Source organism: Pagrus pagrus, assembly GCF_965226575.1.
Source record: "Pagrus pagrus genome assembly, chromosome: 18".
Taxonomy (NCBI): Eukaryota; Metazoa; Chordata; class Actinopteri; order Spariformes; family Sparidae; genus Pagrus; species Pagrus pagrus.
Window position 1 is genome coordinate 29421825 of NC_140202.1, and position 23760 is coordinate 29445584.

At 42.4% G+C, this 23760-nt stretch overlaps 3 protein-coding genes across 6 annotated transcripts; 2 read left to right on the plus strand and 1 right to left on the minus strand.

Moving 5' to 3' along the window:
• Positions 1-28: 28 nt before the first annotated feature.
• cinp (cyclin dependent kinase 2 interacting protein) lies at positions 29-2471 on the minus strand. 2 transcript variants are annotated; one of them, XM_084382128.1, is made up of 5 exons: positions 2355-2471; positions 1674-1830; positions 1212-1347; positions 691-820; positions 29-610 (listed from the first exon to the last, which is right to left on the minus strand). In XM_084382128.1, the coding sequence occupies exons 1-5, from the start codon at positions 2359-2361 to the stop codon at positions 408-410; spliced, it is 633 nt and encodes a 210-aa protein (XP_084238254.1). In that variant the 5' UTR covers positions 2362-2471; the 3' UTR covers positions 29-407. The 2 variants fall into 2 exon arrangements, with proteins under 2 accessions (XP_084238254.1, XP_084238255.1); XM_084382129.1 differs by lacking the exon at positions 2355-2471 and adding an exon at positions 2048-2317.
• Positions 2472-5446: 2975 nt separating this feature from the next.
• LOC311274449 (uncharacterized protein) lies at positions 5447-9214 on the plus strand. 2 transcript variants are annotated; one of them, XM_084382126.1, is made up of 4 exons: positions 5447-6294; positions 6532-6726; positions 7034-7244; positions 7434-9214. In XM_084382126.1, exons 1-4 carry the CDS (start codon positions 5640-5642, stop codon positions 7666-7668), a joined length of 1296 nt encoding a protein of 431 aa, XP_084238252.1. In that variant the 5' UTR covers positions 5447-5639; the 3' UTR covers positions 7669-9214. The 2 variants fall into 2 exon arrangements, with proteins under 2 accessions (XP_084238252.1, XP_084238253.1); XM_084382127.1 differs by having other exon boundaries at positions 6535-6726.
• Positions 9215-10931: 1717 nt separating this feature from the next.
• dkc1 (dyskeratosis congenita 1, dyskerin) lies at positions 10932-17812 on the plus strand. Of its 2 annotated transcripts, none has more exons than XM_084381691.1 (15): positions 10932-10979; positions 11944-11996; positions 12077-12163; positions 13184-13275; positions 13421-13605; positions 13744-13808; positions 14029-14155; positions 14415-14545; positions 14810-14953; positions 15032-15152; positions 15339-15457; positions 15578-15681; positions 15974-16013; positions 16257-16439; positions 17532-17812. In XM_084381691.1, exons 1-15 carry the CDS (start codon positions 10964-10966, stop codon positions 17595-17597), a joined length of 1533 nt encoding a protein of 510 aa, XP_084237817.1. In that variant the 5' UTR covers positions 10932-10963; the 3' UTR covers positions 17598-17812. The 2 variants fall into 2 exon arrangements, with proteins under 2 accessions (XP_084237817.1, XP_084237816.1); XM_084381690.1 differs by having other exon boundaries at positions 10934-10979; positions 11941-11996.
• The last annotated feature ends 5948 nt before the right edge of the window (positions 17813-23760 follow it).

A 23760-nucleotide genomic window follows, 5' to 3' on the forward strand; every position in this document is an offset into this window, starting at 1 on the left:
ACAAAGAAAAAGTCAGCAACAAATAAAATACATGTATTCATTAGAAAATGTTTATGAAACATTCAGTATGTAGTCATTAATCAGAATATAAACATTGAATTTCAGGCTTCAGAGACAAAAACAGACCTGAAGATAACAAAGGAAACAGACTTGCGTGTTGAATGGACGTCAAAGAGTTAAAGTCCATCAGCTGATTGTCAGAGTTCACCTGCAGCATCAGGACGTCGATCAAACTTCTGCTGAAAATACTGTCTCGCTACAGCGCTGCTTCTGCTTCTGCTTCTGTGCTGTCAATCAGACCGCTAGGCTAACAGTCTGCCTTCAGTCTTTGAGCTAAGCTAGGTTAGTGCCTGGTTGCTCAGAGATGACCTTGGTGTTGATCACATGATTCTGGAGGATGGATGACATCAGAGTGGGCGGTGTCCGGTCTCCAGCAGCAGAGCCTCCAGGGTCAGTCTGGTTTGTGGGGGGCTGAAGGGCTGGTGCAACCAGCAGGACAGGTAGACCATGCAGAGGTCAGAGGTCGCGGTGTGGGCGAGTTCCTGCAGGATCAACTGCTTCAACTTCAGCTCCTGACAGAACGACTCCAACAGGACACGAGACGACTCCTCTGAAACAAGAAGAAACATCATCACTCAGGTGAGACTGATAACATCACTCAGGTGCGTTGCATCGAACAGGTAAACTCACCGAAGTGTTTGGTGTTCCAGCTGTGAAACAGAGGAAACTTTCTTCCTTCAGGTCCAAACTGAAACTCCTCCAGATCTTGAACAGCTTGCTGCGATGTCAGCAGACGCTCCATCTTCATCACCACGACGACCTGAGAACATGAAACCACAGATGTAGGGTTCATTTACAAACTGACTCGACTGTTCAGGGTCCATCTTCATCACCCCAGTCTGAGAATGTGCAGGAACATAGGCGACCAATCAGACAAGAGCTTAAGGAAAGAGGTTAGAGGTCAGCCGTCAGAGAGGTCAGTTTACTGGTACTGAACATAAAACTGAGCTGTGACCGGTTCTCAATAAGAACTGCGTCACATAAGGGTTAGGGTTACCAGAACTACACGCTGTGACCATGACAACATGTTATTACAGAAAACAGCTTTTGTTCTGAAACTTGGACTTGTTTGTAATCACGACTGATCCAGTTCACAATAAAAGAACAAGTCTTAAAACCCTTCAGCTTAATAAAGATACATGAACGATCACCATTTTGTTGATGACGTCCTGAAGTTTGCAGCATTCGTCCTGCAGCTCTGGAGCTTCGCCCGTCTGCTGCGATGGAGCTGATGAAGCTGATGTAGGTGATGAAAACTCTTCCACCAGCAGCTGATCACTCCGAGAACTGAAGGAGGAAAAAAAAGATAAAAACTGTTAAACACTTAACAGGACGATGGACAGGCCCCACCCACATCCACACAAACTCAACCCACATCAACACAGGCCCCACCCACATCCACACAAACTCAACCCACATCAACACAGGCCCCACCCACATCCACACAAACTCAACCCACATCAACACAGGCCCCACCCACATCCACACAAACTCAACCCTCATCAACACAAACTCAACCCACATCAACACAAACTCAACCCACGGATAATGTGTGAAGTGATGTCACTCGAGTCACCTGTCAGATTAAACTAAACTCATTAAGCTAAACTCACCGTGTCAGTCTCATGTTGACGATGTTTCCCGCCACATCAAATCCTTCCTCGTTGAGTTTTTCCCACCTCATCATCAGGTTGTGCCAGTCGGCTGCGTTGTCTTTGACCTTTCGGGCACTTCCTGTGACAGCAGAGCACTTCCTGTTTGCTGATGTCACTGTGAGAGGCAGGAGAGGAGACATTTTCCCCTCAGCACTGGATTCATTACAGATTAAAGACACTGTACAATGTTGACACCCTTATATTTACTTTTTGACATACAGACATGATCTATTAATATTATATACTGTATATATCTATTAATATACTATATATGAATATTATATACTATATATATGAAGAAGAAGAACGGATGGACCAGATGGACTTCCGACCTCAACATAAACACAGATGACGTCACAGCAGTATGGCGGCGCACGTAATAAGCAGTCTCATGTGATCGATTGTCTGATTGATGATCGTTTGATAGATAACAGAAGCAGGATGATTGACGGGTGTGTGAAGTGTTCCGCTCGGTGTAAACAGTCGGATCGATACGTCAGCCGATCAGCTGATTGACGGATGTTTAACACGCGACCCTCGTGCGCTTTTCATCGTCACACAAATAACCATCGATCAATGGATTAGTTCCAGCCACGTTCGGTCATCGATCATGTGATCACTGTGCAGGTGTGCACTCACCTTCCATCTGATCGATAACTCCTCTCAGCTCACGCTGAAGACCAACTTCTCACTTCCTGGTTTCTTCTTCTTCCCGTTTCTCTTCTTCTTCTTCTGTGGTGGAGGTCCTCCTCAGCTTCAGCGCCTCCTGCTGATCGATCAGCTCATCTTCACCTACATGAAAAACGTCACGAGTGACGAGTCACCCGAACCCAAGTCTGAGGACATTTATTGATTTATGATTATTGATCTTTATTCTGCTTCGTGTAACTCATCAATTATTAAATATAATGAAGAGACACCTGCTGGCTCATTCAACTCTAAAGTCTTTACAGTAAACACAGTGAGAACTAAACAACAACAACATCATCAACTACAACAACAACAACTTCAACAACATCAACAACAACATCTTCAACATCAACAACATCTTCAACATCAACATCATTAACAACAACAACATCTTCAACAACAACAACATCAACAAAACCAACAACAAAAACAACATCAACATCTTCAACTTCATCAACATCAACAACATCTTCAACATCAACATAATTAACAACAACACCATCTTCAACAACATCAACAAAAACAACAACAAAAACATCTTCAACAACAACATCAACATCTTCAACTTCATCAACAACAACAACAACAACATCTTCAACAACATCAACAAAAACAACAACAAAAACAACAACAACAACATCTTCACAACATCAACAACATCTTCAACTTCATCAACAACAACGACAACAACAACAAGATATTCTGTTGTTAATCTGTTTCTCTGGAATTAATGAAAGTCTGAAGCACAGTTTCATAAATTGAAAAAAGATCCGAGACGTGTGATGGCAGACACTGATGTTTGTTTCTCAGTTTATGTATTTGTTGTATTTGTATTTGTTGTTGAGCTTATAGTTAGGGCTGGTCCAGGACAGGCCCAGGCCTGTCCTGGACGAGCTCTTAGTTATGCTGCTATAGGCCTAGTCCGGGGGACAATGACACACTGAGCTTCTCTCTCCTCCCCTCTCCTCTCCTCTCCATCTGTATACATTATGCCTGTATACATGCCCCATCTCTGCATGTCACTGACTTGCTTCTTCCCCGGAGTCCTTGTGCTTTCTAGTCCTACAGGCTCCCTTGGATCCTGGCCGCGCCCGGGTCGTGGATCGTGGATGCGCCCACTGCTATGGCCCTGCCTGATCGTGGATGCGCCCACTGCTATGGCCCTGCCTGATCGTGGATGCGCCTACTGCTATGGCCCTGCCTGATCGTGGATGCACCTACTGCCATGACCCTGCCTGACACCCACCACTACTGTCGCTTATATTAGTCACATCTCTGTTACATACGTTCCACTACTATTATCGTACTGCATTGCTACATACCATCCTTGCCATTGATCATTACTACTGTTATCACTAGTAATCACATTTCCATGTGCATTTCATCATTATTGCTGTAATACATCTTTGTGTACTTTCACTCCTGTCAACCATCGCTTATAATTGAATACATTGTGATCTCGTTGATCTGCTCTGTACATGCGACATCTATTGCACGTCTGTCCGTCCTGGGAGAGGGATCCCTCCTCTGTGGCTCTCCCTGAGGTTTCTTCCGCATTTTTTCCCTGTTAAAAGGGCTTTTTTTTGGGGCAAGTTTTTCCTCACTCGAATCGAGGGTCGAAGGACAGAGGGTGTCGTCTCTGTACAGATTGTAAAGCCCTCTGAGGCAAACTGTGATTTGTGAATTTGGGCTATACAAATAAAATTTGATTTGATTTGATTTGATTTGTTATTTATTTATTTTACATCAATTGATGTTTCGATTTTGTATTTAATTGAGAGAACAGAGCGACAAACTCTTCATCACATCAGATTAATAATTTATAAAGAAAACTTTTGAACAGATTTAAATCAGCTGCTCACGTGTAAACACATCATTTGAACTTTTCTTGGATACTTGAAGAACATTGAGCCGATAATACTGCAGTACTTTTACTCATAATGAAGTATTTGTACATTATACAGTTACATGAGTACATGACCTGAATATTTCAGCCCTGTTTATGGTCTCACAGGCTCAGGGTCATTTATTAAACTGTCATTATGTAATTTACTGACAGAGACGTCAGCACACACACTATATTTTATTGTGAAGAGGTCTCACTCTGTCTGCTGTTGAAGAGCAGAAACAGACCAGAGGAGAGATTATTATTCTTTCTATCACTATTGACAAAGCCGATCAAACATTGCATAAAGTTTATTGATTTATTTAATTTTTAAGATATTGACTAAAAAACGTAACAAAAGCTGGAGCTGAGCTTGAAATTGTCCAGAACTCATTAAAATTTTGTCCAATCATCAACTGAAGCATTTTGAGCTAATACTTACAAGGGTCAGAGTTAACCCCTGTTTAGCTGTCGCTGATGTTGTTATGACACTCAGGACAATAAAGCAAATTTGATTTAATTAACACACTGCCGACACACACGCACACAAACACACACACTCACACACACACACACACACTGCGGAAGACCAAACTTAATGGAGACTTCCTTTAAAAAATGTGTCTGTTGTTGTCTGTGAACACCTGACCAGGTCTGACTTAAACTAACAATGTGCTAGTTAGGCAGCACCTAACTAGCCAATCACAGAGGCTGAAGGATTTGTAATGAATCAGGATCCTGTTTGAGAACTGTTTGAAATTCTGATGGATTTTAGTTTTTCCTTTTTACTCACAGCGATACCTCCTGTCAAACATCACAGGTTCATTCTTGTCTTTAGAGTCTCCTTTGAGCCAAAAACAAAAAAAATTATTGAATAAAGTTCAATAAATACATTCAGGAGCTAAAATCTAAACTCATCATAGTTTATGTTTATATGATGACATGATCTGGGATCACTGTATTAATCCCTCATCTTGTGGCATCAATAAAGTGACTAATTGACACTTGAGCTGAAAATAGAATAATAAGATACAAATATTGAAAATGTAACAAACTAAATCCTGAGCTCAGCAGAAACAGTCAGAGTGAGACCTCTCGTTGCTCACACACACTCTCTGCTCTCTGACGCAGCAGGAAGTAGCAGCAGCAGCAGCAGAAGAGACGAGGAGTCACAGTGAGTCTCATCGACTATCAGACAGCAGAATTAATCAATAATCCATACAGCTGAACAACTGTTTGGTTTTTGTTTGTTGTTGATAAATTCTCGCTGTGATGATGTCAGGTGAACAGACATCAGTAATAATCAATAATCGATATTGATACTCTGATCGTGGCCGTGTGCAGTGGTGATGATGTCAGTGCTGCAGCTTCCTGCTGAGTTGTGGCTGCAGGTGTTCAGCTTCCTGTCCTGGAGAGACAAACTGAGTGTGCGCTGCACCTGTTCACACTTCAGACAACTGCTGGATAAGTGCCGCCCCCTGTGGAGAGGCTTCAGTGTTGTGCTGAGACACTTCTCTCGATACAACCGCCCGTTCTGGCGCAGCCTGGCTCAGCGGCACGTGGGTAGCGTGTCGGTGCGTTCAGGTAAGAGGAAACACCTGAAGCAGCTCTCCACCTGGCTTCCTGCTCTCGACGCGCTGGGATTGGACAATTGGAGGGAAGGGGGCGTAGATGAGCTGAAACTCTTCCAGCAGCTTCAGCGTCTGTCCATCACTAACTCTTCCACGCCGTTCAAAAACGTCAACTTCCTGTTTCCTCTGAGTCACCAGCTGATGCAGCTCAGCCTCTGTAACGTGCAGTTCACCTGTCCCGCCTCTCACCTGTTGGCCTCCGTGAGTCAGCTGACTCGTCTCACCTCACTGCTGCTGCACCACGATGGCAGTCTGAGCGTACCGACACTCAGCAGCGTCCTGACTCACCTGACTGAGCTGAAACACCTGTCCTGCACCATGATCACTTACAAGACGCTGTCACATGACTTCTTTGGCCCTGCCAACCTCACAGGTACACACACACTTAAACTCACCTGTAAAATGAAACAGGTAATCAGCAGGTAGCAGGTCTCGTTAAAGGTGGAACGGGTAAGAACACCTGTTGAAGGTCACTCCAAACAAACAGGAGGCAGCACATCACCTGTGTGACCACTAACTGCTGCTCACTGTACCTTTTTGCTGTTGCTACTAACTGCTGTTAGAAAGGTGTGCAGCTGGTGATGACAGGTGTGTTGTGTTTGTCTGCCAGCAGGTGGCGGAGCTCTGCAGTTGTCTGACCTGCAGTTGTTGAACTACGATGCTGTGGTGACGCAGGAAGTTCTGCAGCCGTTGTCCCACCTCCGCAGCCTGTCAATCTTCCACCTGTACTCTGTACCTGGACCCACCTGTCACTTGCAAACATGGCTGATGTCACTACCACAGCTCTGCAGCCTCAGTGTGCATGGTGAGTCCTATCATCTACTGTGACCCTACTGTGACTCTACTGTGACTCTACTCTGACTAATGTGACTCTACTGTGACTCTACTGTGACTCTAATGTGACTCTACTGTGTCTCTACTGTGACTCTACTCTGACTAATGTGACTCTACTGTGACTCTAATGTGACTCTACTGTGTCTCTACTGTGACTCTACTGTGACTCTGACTCTACTGTAACAGGACAGGACTGTCCTTGTCACTGTAGCACCTCAATGTTTCTTCTCCTGCCGTTGCTCTGATGTCACGATGACCTCACTCTGTCTGTCCAATAGGAGGCCATCCTCTGGCAGTGTATGCTGACTTCTTGCCGTCCTCCCTCCTCAGTCTGACTCTCTGTGTGGATCTGCAGCCTGAAGATCTGCAGGTGGTCTCACAGAGAGTTCCTCAGTTGCATCACCTGCACCTGGAACCCTGGAGCTCCTCCTCCAACCTAGTCAGACTCCTCCCACAGCTGTTCCCTCACCTGAGAACGCTCCGTATCAGGTGAGTCACTGACAACTGATGACCCACAAAGTTCAGTAATCAGTAACATGACCCTGAAGAGTTGAGACAAGCTGAGGCTGCGTCCAAACTGAGCAGCTGATTGGTCAGATAAGAATGAATGAAACCAACACTGACCACCTGGAGGAAACACCTGGTTTCCATAGTAACCTTCTGTTTGTTGTGTTTCAGACATCATCACGTGTCAGACGGTGACTTCCTGCGTCTGCAGCAGCTGCAGCATCTCGACACTCTTGAAGTTCTGGACTCGTACTACAGACCCGACCCGACTGACCCAAGCTGGGTCGTCTACGAGCCAAGTCCTCGCCTGCTGCAGCTGATCTCTGACCTGCAGGAACTGACCAATCACAGAGTCCGAGTCATCACCAGGTCACACAGAGATCTGCTCACCTGCCACTGTGTCTGACCAATCAGAGACTGTCTGTACAGCACCTGCTGTGACATCACCTGATGTCATGAAATATTTAAATCATATTATTTAACTTAATGTGCCTTTTTTATGTGCCAGGGTGAGGGTGTCATCACTGCTGCATGATGGGTAAGGTTGTTCAAAATGACATCGTATGTTTACAGTAAATTACAGCAAAGGTCTTAAATACAAAACAACAGGAAGTCTTGAAGACACTAATGTAACAAAGTTCAAGTGATCGACTGCTTTCTGTCAGGAGTCGATCACGACCGTAGCGCCTCCTTGTGACTAAACTGTCACAAACTTCACAGAATTGTAGGATCTGCAGCAACTTGTAAACAAACTGATGGGACATTTCTCACCTGACTGAAGCTGATTTCTAATTGGCTGATTTCATTTTTCATAGGTTGAAAATCATCAAAGCGCTTCAGTGTTGAGTTATCTTTATAAACAGCTGTCACTGTTGTTAGTTATCGATGTTTTAGGGCTAAAATTTAAAATGGTGGCAACCCCTTAACCCTGACTCTTTAAAGTTGTGCAAAGGAGCGTGGCCTAAACAGCCGCCATCTTTGTCATCCTTTAAACACAAACTCAGTGTTAAACTGACCACACGGTGGCATACACAGACGTACACAGACGTACACTGACGTGACATTGTTTTTTAAAATCAAATAATCCAATTAAATCATAACCCCCGTTACAATTTTTTTTTTATGTTTCCCAGATGTAAATTAATTCTTGCTTTAAACATGATCATTGCAGTTTTAAATTTGACCAGATCTATAAATTTTACTTTTCTATATATATATATGACTTTAAAAACAGTGTGTTTGTGTGTTCCCCACCCACATTATGTATTATCCTGATTGCTCTCTTTTGAAGCATGCATAATGGCTGTAAGTGGCTTTTGTAAGTGCTTTCTCAAACTTCCACACAGTAATTCAGATATGGTGATAAGACTGAAGAATAGAGAAAGCGCAGTGATTTATGGTCCAGTATGTGTTTTGTTTTCCCCAGAACTGGGACGCTCTTTGCCAGCTTTCTTCTGATATAATTGATCTGAGGTTTCCAGCAGATGTTGTGGTCTAAAATCAGGCTCAGAAATGTGTTTTCATAAACTCTTTCCACATTAACATTATCAGTCCTCATCTGTACTTGTGTATCTACATAGCGGTTTCCAAACAACATGAATTTAGTATTGTTTAAATGTAATGATAACTTGTTTATGTTAAACCATTGTTTTATCCTTTGTGTCGTTACCTCTTCCAAAAGCTGCTGCAGATTTTCCCCAGAACAAAGAACATTGTTGTCAACTGTGAATAAAACAAAATTTAATTTCTGGACACCATACATATATCATTTATATACAAAATGAACAATTTTGGCCTTAATACTGACCCCTGTTGGACCCCAACAGTTACACTTATCATCAGTACCACCAGTAAGTTATACTGTGAAGTCCATTAATGCCATTGATGTCGATCTATTTGCTCTAAAACCGTATTGAATGTCTGACAATAAATGATGCTTATCAATGAAATGATCCAACATTCTAATGAATGTTTCCCAATATTTTAGAGAACTGGCAGAGTAACGATACAACCTGTAGCTTTATAAAATGGAATAATCTCATCACTTTTCATGTTTTGTGGAAATGTAGCGGTTGTGGTAAGTTACAGGTGTAGGTTGGTGGGTTTGTAATACTGTCAATGACTTGACGAACGTCATATCGATTCCGTTCCAGCTGTTTTATTCTTACATGTCTTTATTATGTCTATGATTTATTTATTTCTACAGCGCTGAGATAGATTGAGCTTGGATTTCTCTCCCTCTTTCCGATGTTTGTCTCTGATGTTTGGACTTATTATCATCAGTGAAACATTCAGGATAACTTTTGTTAGTTGTACTGCTCCTAATAATATTGTGTCATTTATTCCATATGCCCTTAATATTGTCCATTTTTGAGCTTCTGTTCTGTTCTCAGTCTCCTGTATGTGATTTGATGTTCCTCTTTCTCTTTTCCACAGTCATGAATCACAAAAACAGGCAAATGATCGCTGATGTCATTTATCATCCGTCTCCTCATGAAACTGATGTTTGATGATCAGTGGATATAAACTCATACTGTACATTGTGTCCATAAATTCACCTGTCTTTGTGTTTGTTAGAATTCAGCGGGTCAATATTAAAATCACCACAGAGGAACAACTGTTTTCAGCAAGTGATCCCTTCATACTGGATCCTGGAGCCCTGTTCACACAACTGACCATCACACTTACTTGTTTTTCCATGCATAGCTCTACAGAAACACTTTCCATGACATCATCAGTTGTGGTTGACACGTTCTCCACGACCGTGTAGTTGAGATTATTATACTATATAATTTGGGTGGGTGAGGGTGGGACAGAGGGTGTCGTCTCTGTACAGATTGTAAAGCCCTCTGAGGCAAACTGTGATTTGTGAATCTGGGCTATACAAATAAAATTTGATTTGATTTGATTTGATTTAATTTATATAATATATATATAAACGTATCAAGCAACACCTCCTTTTTGTTTGTCCTGTTCATCTTATTGAATTCACATCCTTTCTGGATCTGCTCCCTTCTCAGGGCTCAGCCAGGTTTTGGATGTAGCTATGACCTTCAATGGTTTTGTGAATGGATTAAATATTCTTTAATGTTTTGGTAATTAGCTCATAAACTTCTACTATAAATACGTTATTTTATTAAATGTTTTAATTTATGATCCTCTGAATGTGTTTTTCAAAAACAATCACAGCTGAAGTGAAAATAATTCAGTGATGCAGCTTTAACTTTATAAAGTTTAATTTTGTTTGTGATGTTTTGGACTAATTCAGTTTAAATCAAAAGTTTGTTTTCATTTCAAAATAAAAGTCCTTTAATGCGGTCTGATTGTTTGTGTTCACCAGCATTATGAGTTTGCACTGAACTTTGTTATAAATAATGAAGATTTATTATCACGACAGTTAAACATCAGTGAGTTCAGCTGGATTGTGTCAGTAGTTATAGTTTACACGTCAGATTACAGCCCAGTGAAATTATCTGATTTCTGATCAAGTTTAATGTTAATAAAGTTCCTCAGGATCACTGACGTGACGTCACACCGAAGGCAAACTGACTGACGTCACAGGTGTGACAGTACGTGTTACCACCTGTGGGGGCAGTGTGATAGCTGTGGGCCTCCGTCCTGCCGGGTGCACCGTAGAAGAAGAAGGAGGAGGAAACGGAAGTAGAAAGTCGCGGCGTGTGCTCTCAGTCTTTCAGATCAAGATGGCGGACACAGAGGGTGAGTGCGCTGCACGTTCACTGAAACATGTGAACTTTTAAAATGTGAATATTTAATTTAAATGAAAAGTTGTTGATGAAAGTTTTAAAGTGAAACAAACTGATTTTGTTACTGCTGCGCTTCAACTCCTCGACACGTTCCGTCTGCATGAAACAGCGAACTGCACTGAGAAAAAACTAGTTTAAATATAAAATGTGTATTCAGAGTGTCCAGAGCTCAGTGCGGGTTGTTAGTCTGCAGTTTGAATCCCATGCGTGTGTTTGTTAGTTCGGGCTGTGTTGCTGCTGTTAGTGAGCAGCGATCAGCGGGCTGCTGGAGGCTTCAGCCGGAGGCCGCGCACATGTGGCGGCTCACATTCAACGACTCACCCGGTTCAGCGTTTCATCAACATCTATTTGTGATCAGTGATCGATCAGAGAAATCTGACTCCGATCAGCGGATTTCACTATTAAACTGAACGTTAGAGCGCGTGACTTCAGCCACACCGAGTCTGTAACACTTCAGTTCAACTCCACTTATTGATTACAATCTGATCAGTGTCCTGTATCGATCTCAGCTGCTCTGCCGTGTGCGGAACATGCTGATGGATTATGGGCTGTTTTATCAGTTTACACAGGCCTGTTAGCTCTGTATGCTAGCCTGATGCTAACTAACACGTGCTGAGGGAGCGGCCACGTGGTCTGCTCCTCTCCCCTCTTTAATAATCTGAAACTCGGATTAACTTCAATAATTTACAAACTATAAAGAAACGGATGAACCTCAGTAACAGTGTTTAGAGAAATCTCATGAATCAACTTTAAAGACTGAGATAAAACACATGTTAAACGATTAATTACTTATATCTTGATAAAATAACTGGAGCAGGAAAATATAATTTATCTCAATCTTTATTTGTGAAGCGCCAATTTATCTGACGACACTGACTGTTTATTAATGATTAATTAGTTTGCACGTGTTTCAGCAGCATCAGCGAAGAAGAAGAAGAAGGTGAAGAAAGTCAGTGAAGAAGACGTCGGGGTGAGTGTCACCAAGTTTAAACAGCTGATTTTTATCTTTTTCTTCAAAATGGAAATTAAATGTTTTAATTTGCTCAACAGGAGATCCAACAGAGCGGAGACTTCTTCATCAAACCAGAGTCAAAAGTTGCTTCCCTGGACACATCACAATGGCCTCTGCTGCTGAAGGTAAAACGCCTGAGTTCACCTGCAGTGAACGGGTCGGGGGTTTGGTCCGAGAGCTGAGCTGTCTGTTATGCTTCTGCCTGAAGATTGATTTTGTCATATGGAGTCATCTGAAAACTATAACTGTAAAGAAGTATGATTTTAATTTCAACATGGACGTTCACGAGAAGCTGAACCTCGAGTCTGGCCTGGACCCTTTGTTGCATGTGCCCACCCCCGTTTCCTGTCAATACAGCCAAACAAAGGCCAAAGAATCATAATAAAAACTGAGTGTTCCATAGAAAACTACCTAAAGTGAGCGGCTTTACTGCAGTAAATTATTTAGAGGCGGCCATGTTTTTTAATGCAGTGAGTGTTCATTCAGAACAGATCTACGGCTCACTGTTCCAGACCAACAGACCAGAAGTCAAACTTTTATTAATGCATTATTGACCGTAGACATTCAGAGGAAATCTATTACTTTGAGTCTCGGCGTGTGACGTGATGAACCAGTTTATCCATTCGCTGAGCGGCCATCTCGTCGCAGTCTCTGCCTCTGCTCCCGTTCTGGGGGCGGGGCCTCTCCGTCGCGGTGCTGGTGTTGCGCCGGCGTTTTGCCGGACAGTGACCCAAAACTGCACAGAGAGAAGGACTCGACCCGACAACCGCCAAGACGATTTCCTGTTCTGATCACTTGATGCTGAGACTTTAAAGGGAAAATTAATTTAAATGTTGACATCATTAATTAGTAATTAAACAGTTGTGTTTGTCAACATTCAGTGTTTGTTTATATTTAGTTTCTTGGAACTGAGAAAGTTAATAATCAAACATCCAGCAGATACATTTCACACTGAAAATTGTCTCATCACTCTGAAAACTTAGCTGGTTAATTATGCTGTTTGATCAATGAACTGCAGTCAAACGGAACGTTATATTGTAACACTACCAAAATAAGAGCTGTGACTTCCTGTTTCCCCATCATGAATGATGTGAAAAAACTGCAACCAGACACCCAAAAAGTCTGTTTCATTTTGTTTCCCACAGAATTTTGATAAACTAAACATCCGGACAGCGCATTACACTCCGCTACCATGTGGCAGCAACCCTCTGAAGAGAAACATCCAGGACTATGTCAGGTACGATGCTATGCTAATATGCTAATAGCATCCAGGATTATGTTGGGTACCCCCAGATGAATGCTATGCTAACATGCTAACACCACCCTGGACTCTCTGAATGGTATCAGAAATGTTGATTATTTTACTTCCTTTTTCCTCGCAGGACGGGCTTTATCAACCTGGACAAACCGGCCAACCCATCGTCTCACGAGGTCGTGGCATGGATCAGGAGGATCCTGCGGGTGGAGAAAACGGGTCACAGCGGGACACTCGACCCAAAGGTCACGGGATGTTTGATAGTCTGTGTGGATCGAGCCACGCGACTGGTCAAGTCCCAGCAGAGCGCCGGTACGAGAAGCACTTCCTGTTACTGTCAGAATAAGATGTCCTGATTTGTTTGATTAATCTGTCTCCACTCGGCTGGCAGGTGTGTAAACACAATAAAACCCAGCGGCCCCCCCTCACTACTCTCTGTGTGTGTTGCAGGTAAAGAGTATGTGGGGATCGTTCGGCTGCACAATGCGATAGAGAGCGAACACACTCTGGCTCGGGTACGTCTGACAACTTCCTCCTGCATGACTCATTGATATGCTTGATTGATTGGAGAGTTTCTATAAACAAGAGTTTAGTTGTCTTTTTCAATTCAGTCAACATTAACGAGCTGCAGGAGGTCAGTTTAAAAGACCCGTTTAACAAAAGTTATTGATTACAAGTGATCAGGTGAGCAAACCGGCTTCTTGTGAACCTCTCTAACTCAGTTTATGTCTGCAGGCACTGGAGACGCTGACCGGCGCTCTGTTCCAGCGACCGCCACTGATCGCCGCCGTGAAACGTCAGCTGAGAGTCCGAACAATCTACGAGAGCAAACTGATCGAATACGACCCTGAGAGGAGGCTGGGTAAGAGCATTGATCTGCAACGGATTATCATTAATGCTTCCACCAGAAATGTTTCACTCAAACTGATCGTTCAGTCGTCAATATGGTTACAATCAGCTGTTTAAAATGTTAAATTATGAGAACTAATCAATAACTTAACTTTATAGAATCTAAACTAATTTCAAGTGGACACATTTTTAAGGGTTCAGGTTTTGTTTTTGCAGCGAGGTCATGGTTTGTCAGTGTCGCGTGGTTGTGACGTTGCATGGTTGTGTTGCAGGAATCTTCTGGGTGAGCTGTGAAGCAGGAACTTACATCCGGACTCTGTGCGTCCATCTGGGCCTGATGCTCGGGGTTGGAGGTCAGATGCAGGAACTGAGGAGAGTCCGGTCTGGAGTGCTGGGGGAGAAGGTCAGCTTCACTTCTTGTTCAGTGTCTGACCTCATTGGTTAGAGGCTGTGACCTCACTATGATGTCATACTCAAAGTGTTGAGTTCAGGCCTGCTGCTCCATGCAGGTCTGATAATTAAACTTTGAAACAGGAAACTGCAGCAGAGACACAGATTACATCATCTGTACACTGTGGACTCAACGCTGCCGACATCACTGACGTCGGCATGATATCACTGACGTCGGCATGACATCGCTCTGACATCAGTACATTTTGTTTGTTAGGACCACATGGTGACGATGCACGACGTCCTGGACGCTCAGTGGCAGTTTGATCACAACAAAGACGAGTCGTACCTGCGGAGAGTCATCTTCCCGCTGGAGAAGCTGCTGGTGTCTCACAAACGTCTAGTGATGAAGGACAGCGCGGTGAGTCTTCATCACTGATTGCTCATCAGGTGACCCTTACAATCCAAACACACCTGACTGACTCAACTGTGTCTCCAGGTGAACGCCATCTGCTACGGAGCAAAGATCATGCTGCCAGGTGTGCTCAGGTACGAAGACGGCATTGAGCTGAACCAGGACATCGTCGTCATAACAACGAAAGGCGAGGCTATCTGCACAGGTGAGCTGTGTGTGTCCATCCAGGTGAAGCCACATGATGATTTGAGTGTGTCAGTAGCTCTCTGAGCTGTGATGACCTGTTCATCTATCACCCTTGTCTGATGGCTTCACTCATCACCCAGTCAGATCAATAATTAAGTTAATCAAGTATCGGACATTAATGAATCAATGACTCGTCCTCGTCCAGCTGTCGCTCTGATGACCACCGCCGTCATCTCCACGTGTGATCACGGCGTCGTGGCGAAGATCAAGAGGGTCATCATGGAGAGAGACACATATCCCCGGAAGTGGGGCCTGGGACCGAAGGTACGCCTGACGTTATTGATCCCTTTTGCTCAATGAACATGATCACAGCCTCTTCTGTGAGCACTGATGTTGAATAAAGTTAATTTTATTGATCAGTAACGAGTTTGTTTGTTTGTTCAGGCGAGTCAGAAGAAGATGATGATTCAGAAAGGACTCCTTGACAAACACGGGAAACCAAACGGCAGCACGCCGGACGACTGGAAGAACCAATACGTTGACTACAGGTACAGCTCACCTGAGGGGGCGGGGCACATATACAGGTGTTTACAGCGGGTTACAGTCAGGTGTGTGCGTGTGTGTGTGCAGACAGTTATCCCTGGTCCAGCTGACGTGCTCTCTCAGGGAGTCAGTCTGCTACAGAAACTTTCAGCTGTGAGCTTCTTCACTCAGCTGTTTGCTGAAGTGTAGCTCACCTGAAAACAGTGATGACACACAGTGGTGACATCACTGCTTTACCTGTTTAATTGAGATCAAACGTCTGTAAAACCTTCATTAAAATCTGTTTTTGTTTGACAGCGTCTCCAAGACGACGGAGTCATGTGACGCTTCAACAAAGGTAAACTCACCTGACCTGTTTATTAAACCTGGTATCAGTCTGTATTGTTGCTCAATACTCGCCTGTTGGGGGTGTGACAGGTCATCAATCTGCTGAATCAGATGTGATGCTTGTATTGAACCTGCTGACAAAACTAAACGTTTAAAGATTTTCACCTGCATTACTGGCTGACGGAGGCTGCTGGCCAATCAGAGTGGACCTGCCTGATGTCGGTAACAGATTTCTGACCTTTGTGCTCCGCAGAGGAAGAGGGAGGCGACGGACAGTGACGGCGACGCAACGACGACGCCCAGCACGCCGTCTGCAGAGGACGCAAAGAAAGAGAAGAAGAAGAAGAAGAAAGAGAAGAGAGCAAAACTGGAGGAGGCGGAGCCTGAAGATGTCGGGGCAGAGCCAGAGGAGGTGGGGGTGGAGCCTGAGACAGAGGTGAGTTTGACTCGGACTGAAGGTCAGAAGTGTTAATGTAACGTCCAGCAGTCTGTATGGAAGCTTATGAGAAACTTGATTTTGTTTTTCAATTAACATGAACTTCAATTCAAAATACTTTATTTGTCCACGGGGGACAATTAAAGGCTCATGGAGTAGTTGTACACAGACAGCGGTATTAGCCGTTAAAACCCGCCAGTTCCCTGCCAGAGCTGGACTACAGTGACATTTAGTGTGCCTTGTGGAAAATGGAGAATTTATGCAAAACAAAGTGAGTCTAAACACAAGCTTAAAGGTGTGAAGGGATTTCTAAATCACTGCATTTTGATTATCTGCGGTTGACGCAGGGTCCTAACTCCTCAGCTAACTAGCTAACTGTAATTAAGTGCAAAAGCCGCAAATCTGTGTGTATTTGGACGGTTGCCATTGGGGACAGAGGCACACGTTCTCCTGGGAGGGGGGCGTCGCATGAAAACTTAATTAACCCACTCGGCAACTAAAGAGTCCAAATATATAAATGAAAGAGGTACATTTCTCCAAAATGTCAGACTTCTATGCCATGTCTCCTTTTAATAAAAGACAAACTTGTTCCGGACGTGTGTGGACACACCAGTGATGCTACAAACACTAAACATTTGTCCGTCTAGACATAAACACTGAAAAGTTTTTTATGTTCAGCCTGAAGGACTTTTACAAAAGTTGACAGTGACCTGAAACGTTTGGACAAAAGGCCAAAACCACAGGAAGTTGGATTTCGTAACTCTTCATGAAACTTGAATATTTAAGATAATTTGTTGTTTACATTAAACACAGCAGCTGTGGTTCAGTCGCAGTAAAACATTTTCACAGCTTGATCGTGTGACCTCACAATGAAAAGCTTCCTGTTTATAAAGAAACTGAATGAGACCAAAGAATCAGTTCGACACTAAAGCCGATTTATTTATTGAACAGCGGATTAATGTTTAACAGATTGTAGTTTCAGCTCTGATCAACAATGTATCTAATCGACTGGGTTATTTAAGTTTAATAATCAGTTTCCTTCAGTCAGAAAATTAAATATGTGAAATATTAAATGAAGTTTGTCTCCTGCAGGTTGTTGAAAGTGCCAAAAAGAAGAAGAAAAAGAAGAAACAGAAAGACGGTGACACCTCGGAGTGATGACGGCAAGTCAACAGGAAACTGTCAGAAACTCCACCCACCACACCTTTCTGAATGCAAAGCATTCTGGGAGTTTACTAACATGGACTACATGGACGCAGAAAGACTGTTTTGTTGTTTTTTTTTATATAAATCTTGTTTTATGTCTTTGAGCTGTAAATACCTGAACAGGAAGCCTGTTTGTAATTTCAAAATAAAGGTCTTTGTTTTCTGTATTTGATATTCAGTCGTGTTCTGATGTAAAGATGATCGGATATGGAAACGGATCGATGTTTTGATGGAGCCATTATGTTTATAAGGAGAACAGAATGAACCGATGTGACAACTTTTTTAAATCCAACAGGTCAAAGGTCGAACTCAGTGTGACATCATGTTTTGTCCATTTTTCCACACTAACTCAGGAAGTGAAGAGCAAAAGAAACCAGACAGATAATCGAGCACAGATCTCACTGATGTCTGACGGCTAGGCTGCAGCTCTGACCCGAGAACGCTGCTTAATCAAAACTGATTGAATATTTCAACTTATCAAATTAAATACATTTAATGAGATTTGTATGTAGTTCTCACAAAATTTTATTTAGAAGTAATGTTGAACACACTTAAGTTGGTTAAAGGAATAGTTCACTCTAGAATGAAATTCAGTCATTATCGACTCACCCTCATGCTGATGAGAAGTCCGGTTTAGTTTCTTATTCCTCGAAGTGTAGCTGGAGACCCGCGGTGCTTCCCTCCTGCAGAAAAAATCCATATAACGGGCGTTAATGGTGTCCGAGAGGAAAAGGTCCATAAAACTACACAAACTTTGTAATATTCCTCCATACTGCTCGTCCGCTGCAATCCAAGTGTCCTGAAGTGGCGACATCCAGAGTTTACTCCAAACGACGTCATTTAGTACATTTTTCTAGCCTAAACAGTCACTATACTTTATCTGCCTGGAGGCACGCGAGTCTCCCTCACATCCAGCTGTGAGTTTCAAAGTTTCAAATCACTAGTGCAGGCAGATCCCTCTTGTGTTTGTGTGTCGCTCGGTCGCTCACAGCTGGATGTAAATACCGGTGTGTATCTATCGTGAGTTCTGTTGATCTTGTCTGGCGCGGCTTCCGTAGTGCAAATGGCTGTGAGGCAGACTCGCATGCTTCCCGGCAAATATAGTATAGTGACTGTTTAGGCTAGAAAAATGTACTAATTGACGTTGTTTCGAGTAAACTCTGGATGTCACCACTTCAGGACACTTGGATTGCAGGGGACGAGCAGTATGGAGGAATATTACAAAGTTTTTGTGTAGTTTTATGGACCTTTTCCTCTCGGACACCATTTATGCCTGTTCTATGGATTTTCGCTGCAGGAGGGTACCGCCGCGGGTCTCCAGCTGATCTTTGAGGAATAAGAAACTACACCGGACTTCTCATCAACATGAGGGTGAGTCGATAATGACTGAATTTTGTTCTAGAGTGAACTATTCCTTTAACCACTGATCATGTGATTTTGTGGAGGTGTGTGTGTTGCAGTGTTTTGATGATGGTGCTCCCTGATTTCTGTTCCATATGTCGTTTGAACCTGTTGGGTTCTTTCCATCAGCATTTTCATTTCCTCACACACTTCTGCTGTGCTAAAAATTTTGAAAATGAAGTGTGTTTGGCGCACATTCTCCAGGTCTAAGACCGGCTTTTGGTGAAAGTGACATTCAACACCAGAGTGGTACCACAGCTGCAGCCTGACAAACACCCAGTTGAACAGTAGAAATGTAGAATAATGCCACCGACCTGTTCTTCTCAGCAGAACAATGATTTTTAAACACACAAGTATCATTTTATTCACAACATAATAAACGGCATCACTCCTGACAACCAACCACAATCAGGAAACTTGTCTCACAAAGTTACAGTGAGTAAATTAAAGTCTTGATTGATCAATCCTGCTTCTTCATGCTTGAGAACAAGTTACATCAAGTTAAAAACGATCAGCTGACCTGTTGAGGATCTGTGACGAGATCATTAAAAGTATTAGTTATTCAGAAAACAAACTTGGTAATAATCATCTTGTCATTATGTATAAGTGAGTTTAATGAGCGTGTGACTGAGAAGTGTGTGAGGAAATGAAAATGCTGATGGAAAGAACCCAACAGGTCCAAATGACACATGGAACAGAAATCAGGAAGCACCATCATCAAAATGAAAGTTAACAGATCCGCAAAAACAGTTTTAGTACTGATTGTGTTAATCATCTAACATTTTGTCAAAGTTCATCAGCCATCTGTTGATCCTCCTGGTCGACTAAGATGTCCATATATGTCCATATAGAGATGGCAGAGAAGGTATAAGAACAGAGGTTTTAGAGAAGTAAGGACGGATCATCGAGTGCTGGGGAACCTGTGACACTCTGGACAGAAGTCATCACGGACACTGAAGACGTCTCTGAGACGAAGGACAACGTTGTGATTCATCAGCTGAGATGGTATTTACTGTAACCACACAGAAAATGTAGTACTTGGTAAATTGAAAATTAAGTATACTTAATTTGCAGCTGTTTAAGTTGTATAGTGAAATATGCCAGTTTAGGGGATATTTCCTAATGTCATTGTCCTACTTTAACCCTAACTAACCCGCTATTATAATTGTATTTTGACACATATGAGCTTGTTCAACAATTTGTCATTGTCGCATTAAATAATTAAACACCATTCGTTTCAACGGACCAGACACAAAGACAGAAAACACACAAAGTGGAAAGCTGGAAACAGACACAGGTCGCCTTCAAATTAAAAGTGGTTCATCTAACAAAAACATTTATAAATAACCAAAACAATGTGTATAGTTTATACATGTTAAACAGAGATATTTCTTTCAATAGATAATTATGCTACTAAGCTTTCAGATGTGAAACAAGTTTTTTTATTCTCTCTCTTAATCAGGCTAAATGAATGAATGAATGAATTATGAATAAAATAAATACAAAATAAAATGAAAACCATGGCAAAAATGATCAGTAGCTAAAAATCAGATCTCTAGCAGTGAAAATTATATGAAGGATGAATATTTTGTTTTGGCTTATAGTCAAAGACAGGTTTTCATACAACAGCCTCTCATGTTGGTAACGTGTTGACTAGGGGTGTCACAATTCTCCAAATCCTCGATTCGATTACATTTTCGATTCTAAGGTCACGATTCGATTCGATTCTCGATTTTTACATTTATTTTTTTTTAAGCACAGGTTGCTGCCATTTTTAGACTAGACTTTTATGCAATATAATATCTGATCTTTGTTCGCAATGTACCACACTACATTGTCAAATTTAAAACATTTATTAACAACATAATGTAACAATAACTTTTATCTTCAGTCAATTGGAAACAAAATAATAACCTGCCATCTAGTTTCTCTTTTGTAACTGCAGTCTTCTTCACAGAAGATGACATTCAAGTTCACAACTAAACAAACAAAAAAATAAAACAGCCATGTCCACAGTCTTCTCTGAACAATTAAGTGTCCTAACCCTAACTATTTCCAAACAGTTGAACATATACAAGGTGCGTAAGGTGTGAGTGGGCGAGCGATAGTGAGGGAGCGTGCTTACGTGCGGACAGTGAATGAATGGGAGAGGAAGGAGAAGTGAAAGGAGTAGCAGCAGCAGCGACAGCAATTAAGTGTTCAACACAGGCTGCAGTTTGGCTGAATAAAGGCGACGGCTCCTCAAGATACAGCAAAGCTCCCTGGTATTATTTCCCCACCAGCTTAACACGTGAAAGGGGGTTCACCCCGAAGGTAGGCAGAAACTTCGGCCCTGGAGGAAATCATCTCCCCTGTGCTTCCCGACCACGGTCCGGGAGCGGAACAGGAATGGTGTAACACCATGCTATCGTTTGACTGGCTGGATTGTCTAGATTGTTCCTCTTCAGGAGTGGTTTAATAACTGCAGTTTTCATGGCTTGGGGGAAGACACCTGAGAGAAGAGACATGTTGACAATCTGTAGCAGATCTGAAGTCATGCAGTCTGAAACTTTTTTGAAGAACCCTGCTGGTAAAATATCAAGGCAGCAGGAGGAAGATTTCAAATGTTGTATTATCTCTTGCAGGTTTTTGTCATTGATTGGATCAAATTGTGTCATGGTGTTAGAGTTGGTTTGAGGTGGACACATGGATAAACACCTCCTTTACCTGGTACGGTGGCACTGACCGCTTGTCTAATTTTCTGAATTTTGTCAGTGAAGAAGGATGCAAATTTATTACAGGCCCTGGTATCAGAATCAGAATCAGAATCAGAATTCCTTTATTTGTCCCGCAAATGGGGAAATTTCTTTGTCACAACAGCCAAAGGACAGTATCACACTTAAACAGCAATAAAAGTAAAAAATAAACAATATAATAAGACATAAGAAATAGAATTTAACTGGTATATACATAATATCTACAATATGAAATTGGTATTTACAATATGACATAGTATTTATTAGATTTAGATTTATTAGATTAGATTTATTAGATAGATGTTCAGAGGCTACTGGCACAGGAGGGTTTGTTAGCCTGTCGACAGTAGCAAATAGGGCACGTGCATTATTATTGTTTTTGGTGATAATGTCTGAAAAGAAGGACTGCCTTGACTTTTTCAGTTCTAAATTAAAAATGTAAAGCCTCTCTTTATAAATGTCAAAATGAACCTGGAGACTTGTTTTTCGCCACCTGCGCTCTGCTTTTCAGCATTCCTTTTTTTCCATCTTGACCAGCGAGGCATTTCTCCAAGGAGATTTTTTCTTACCAGAGACCACCTTCACTTTAGTGGATGCAATGGCATCAATAACATTTGTAACTTTAGAACTGAAGTGAACTACAAGGTCGTTGACAGAGAACCTGGAGAGGGGAGGTGTGGAAGAGAAAGCCTCAATGAATATGTCACTGGTGTTTTCAGTGATCTAGCGTTTTGAGACGACCTCAGTTTGAACATTTGTGTACACAGAAATATCACTCTCAAAGAAAACACAGTAATGATCAGAGAGAGCAACATCAGATACCAGAACCTTAGAAATGTTCAGACCCTTGGAGATAACCAAGTCTAGGATGTGGCCCCTGTTGTGTGTGGGCTGTCACATGCTGAGTGAGTCCAAAGTTATCAAGGACACAACACAGTTCTTTAGTCCATCTGTCCTCAGGTTTGTCGACATGGACGTTAAAGTCACCACCAATTAACACACAATCAAAGTCAGTGCAGATAAGAGACAGTAACTCAACAATGTCATCAAAAAAATCCGTACAGTATTTAGGTGGCCTGTAGATGTTTAGAAATACAGCCCGAGAAGATGAGTTTAACTGAAGAGCCACATATTCAAAAGAAGTAAAATTGCCATAAAACATTTGCTTGCATTTGAGTAACTTATTAAACAGAATACTAACACCTCCTCCTTTTTTATGCTTTCTAGTCTCACTTATGAAAGAGAAGTTTGGAGGGCTTGATCCAATGTGAACAGCTGCACTGTTATCTTGGTCTAATCAGGTTTCAGTTAAAAACATAAAATTAAGATTGTGTTAGATGTTAAAATCATCTATTAAAAAAGATTTTCCTGCCAGAGATATGATGTTTAATAGAGCTAAATTTATAGAGTCAAAACCAACTGTGCAGTTTTTTGCGACAGTTTGTAGCTTACGAGGAATCCACTTTCATAGATTGGCAGATTCATTTAGGCACTTCCAGTTTCTCAGCAAATTCACCATTTTTCTATTACCTGTAAACACAGGAATTGAGGAGGCTACCTGAACTCCAAGGGGCCCCGGCTTTTCTGGGGGGAAAACATTAATGTTATCATCTTCGTAGCCTGGACCCGGCACGTATCAGTTAGAGTTAGTTGTATTGTCTACATGGACACAATGTCCTCTGCTGTTCTCAGACTGTGGAGATAGAGGATGATTCTGAGGAGGTGGAGGGGCGCGATGACATTTCGGTGACTGTTTCAAGCGTGGTGGTGGGATGGGGGCTGGGCGGTGAGGGAGATTTAGGGGAGAGAATATGGGATTTGGACGTGGTGTGAGTTTGATTCCAGCACTGACAAACTTTTTCATCTCGTCCGTGAAATCCAGGAGGGGGGAGGAGGGGCAGAGGCTTACTGGAGAGGGCGGAGAGTTGGGTGGGGTTCGGGGTGGCGGAGAGTGGAAGTTTCCTCCTGTTGAGACCGGA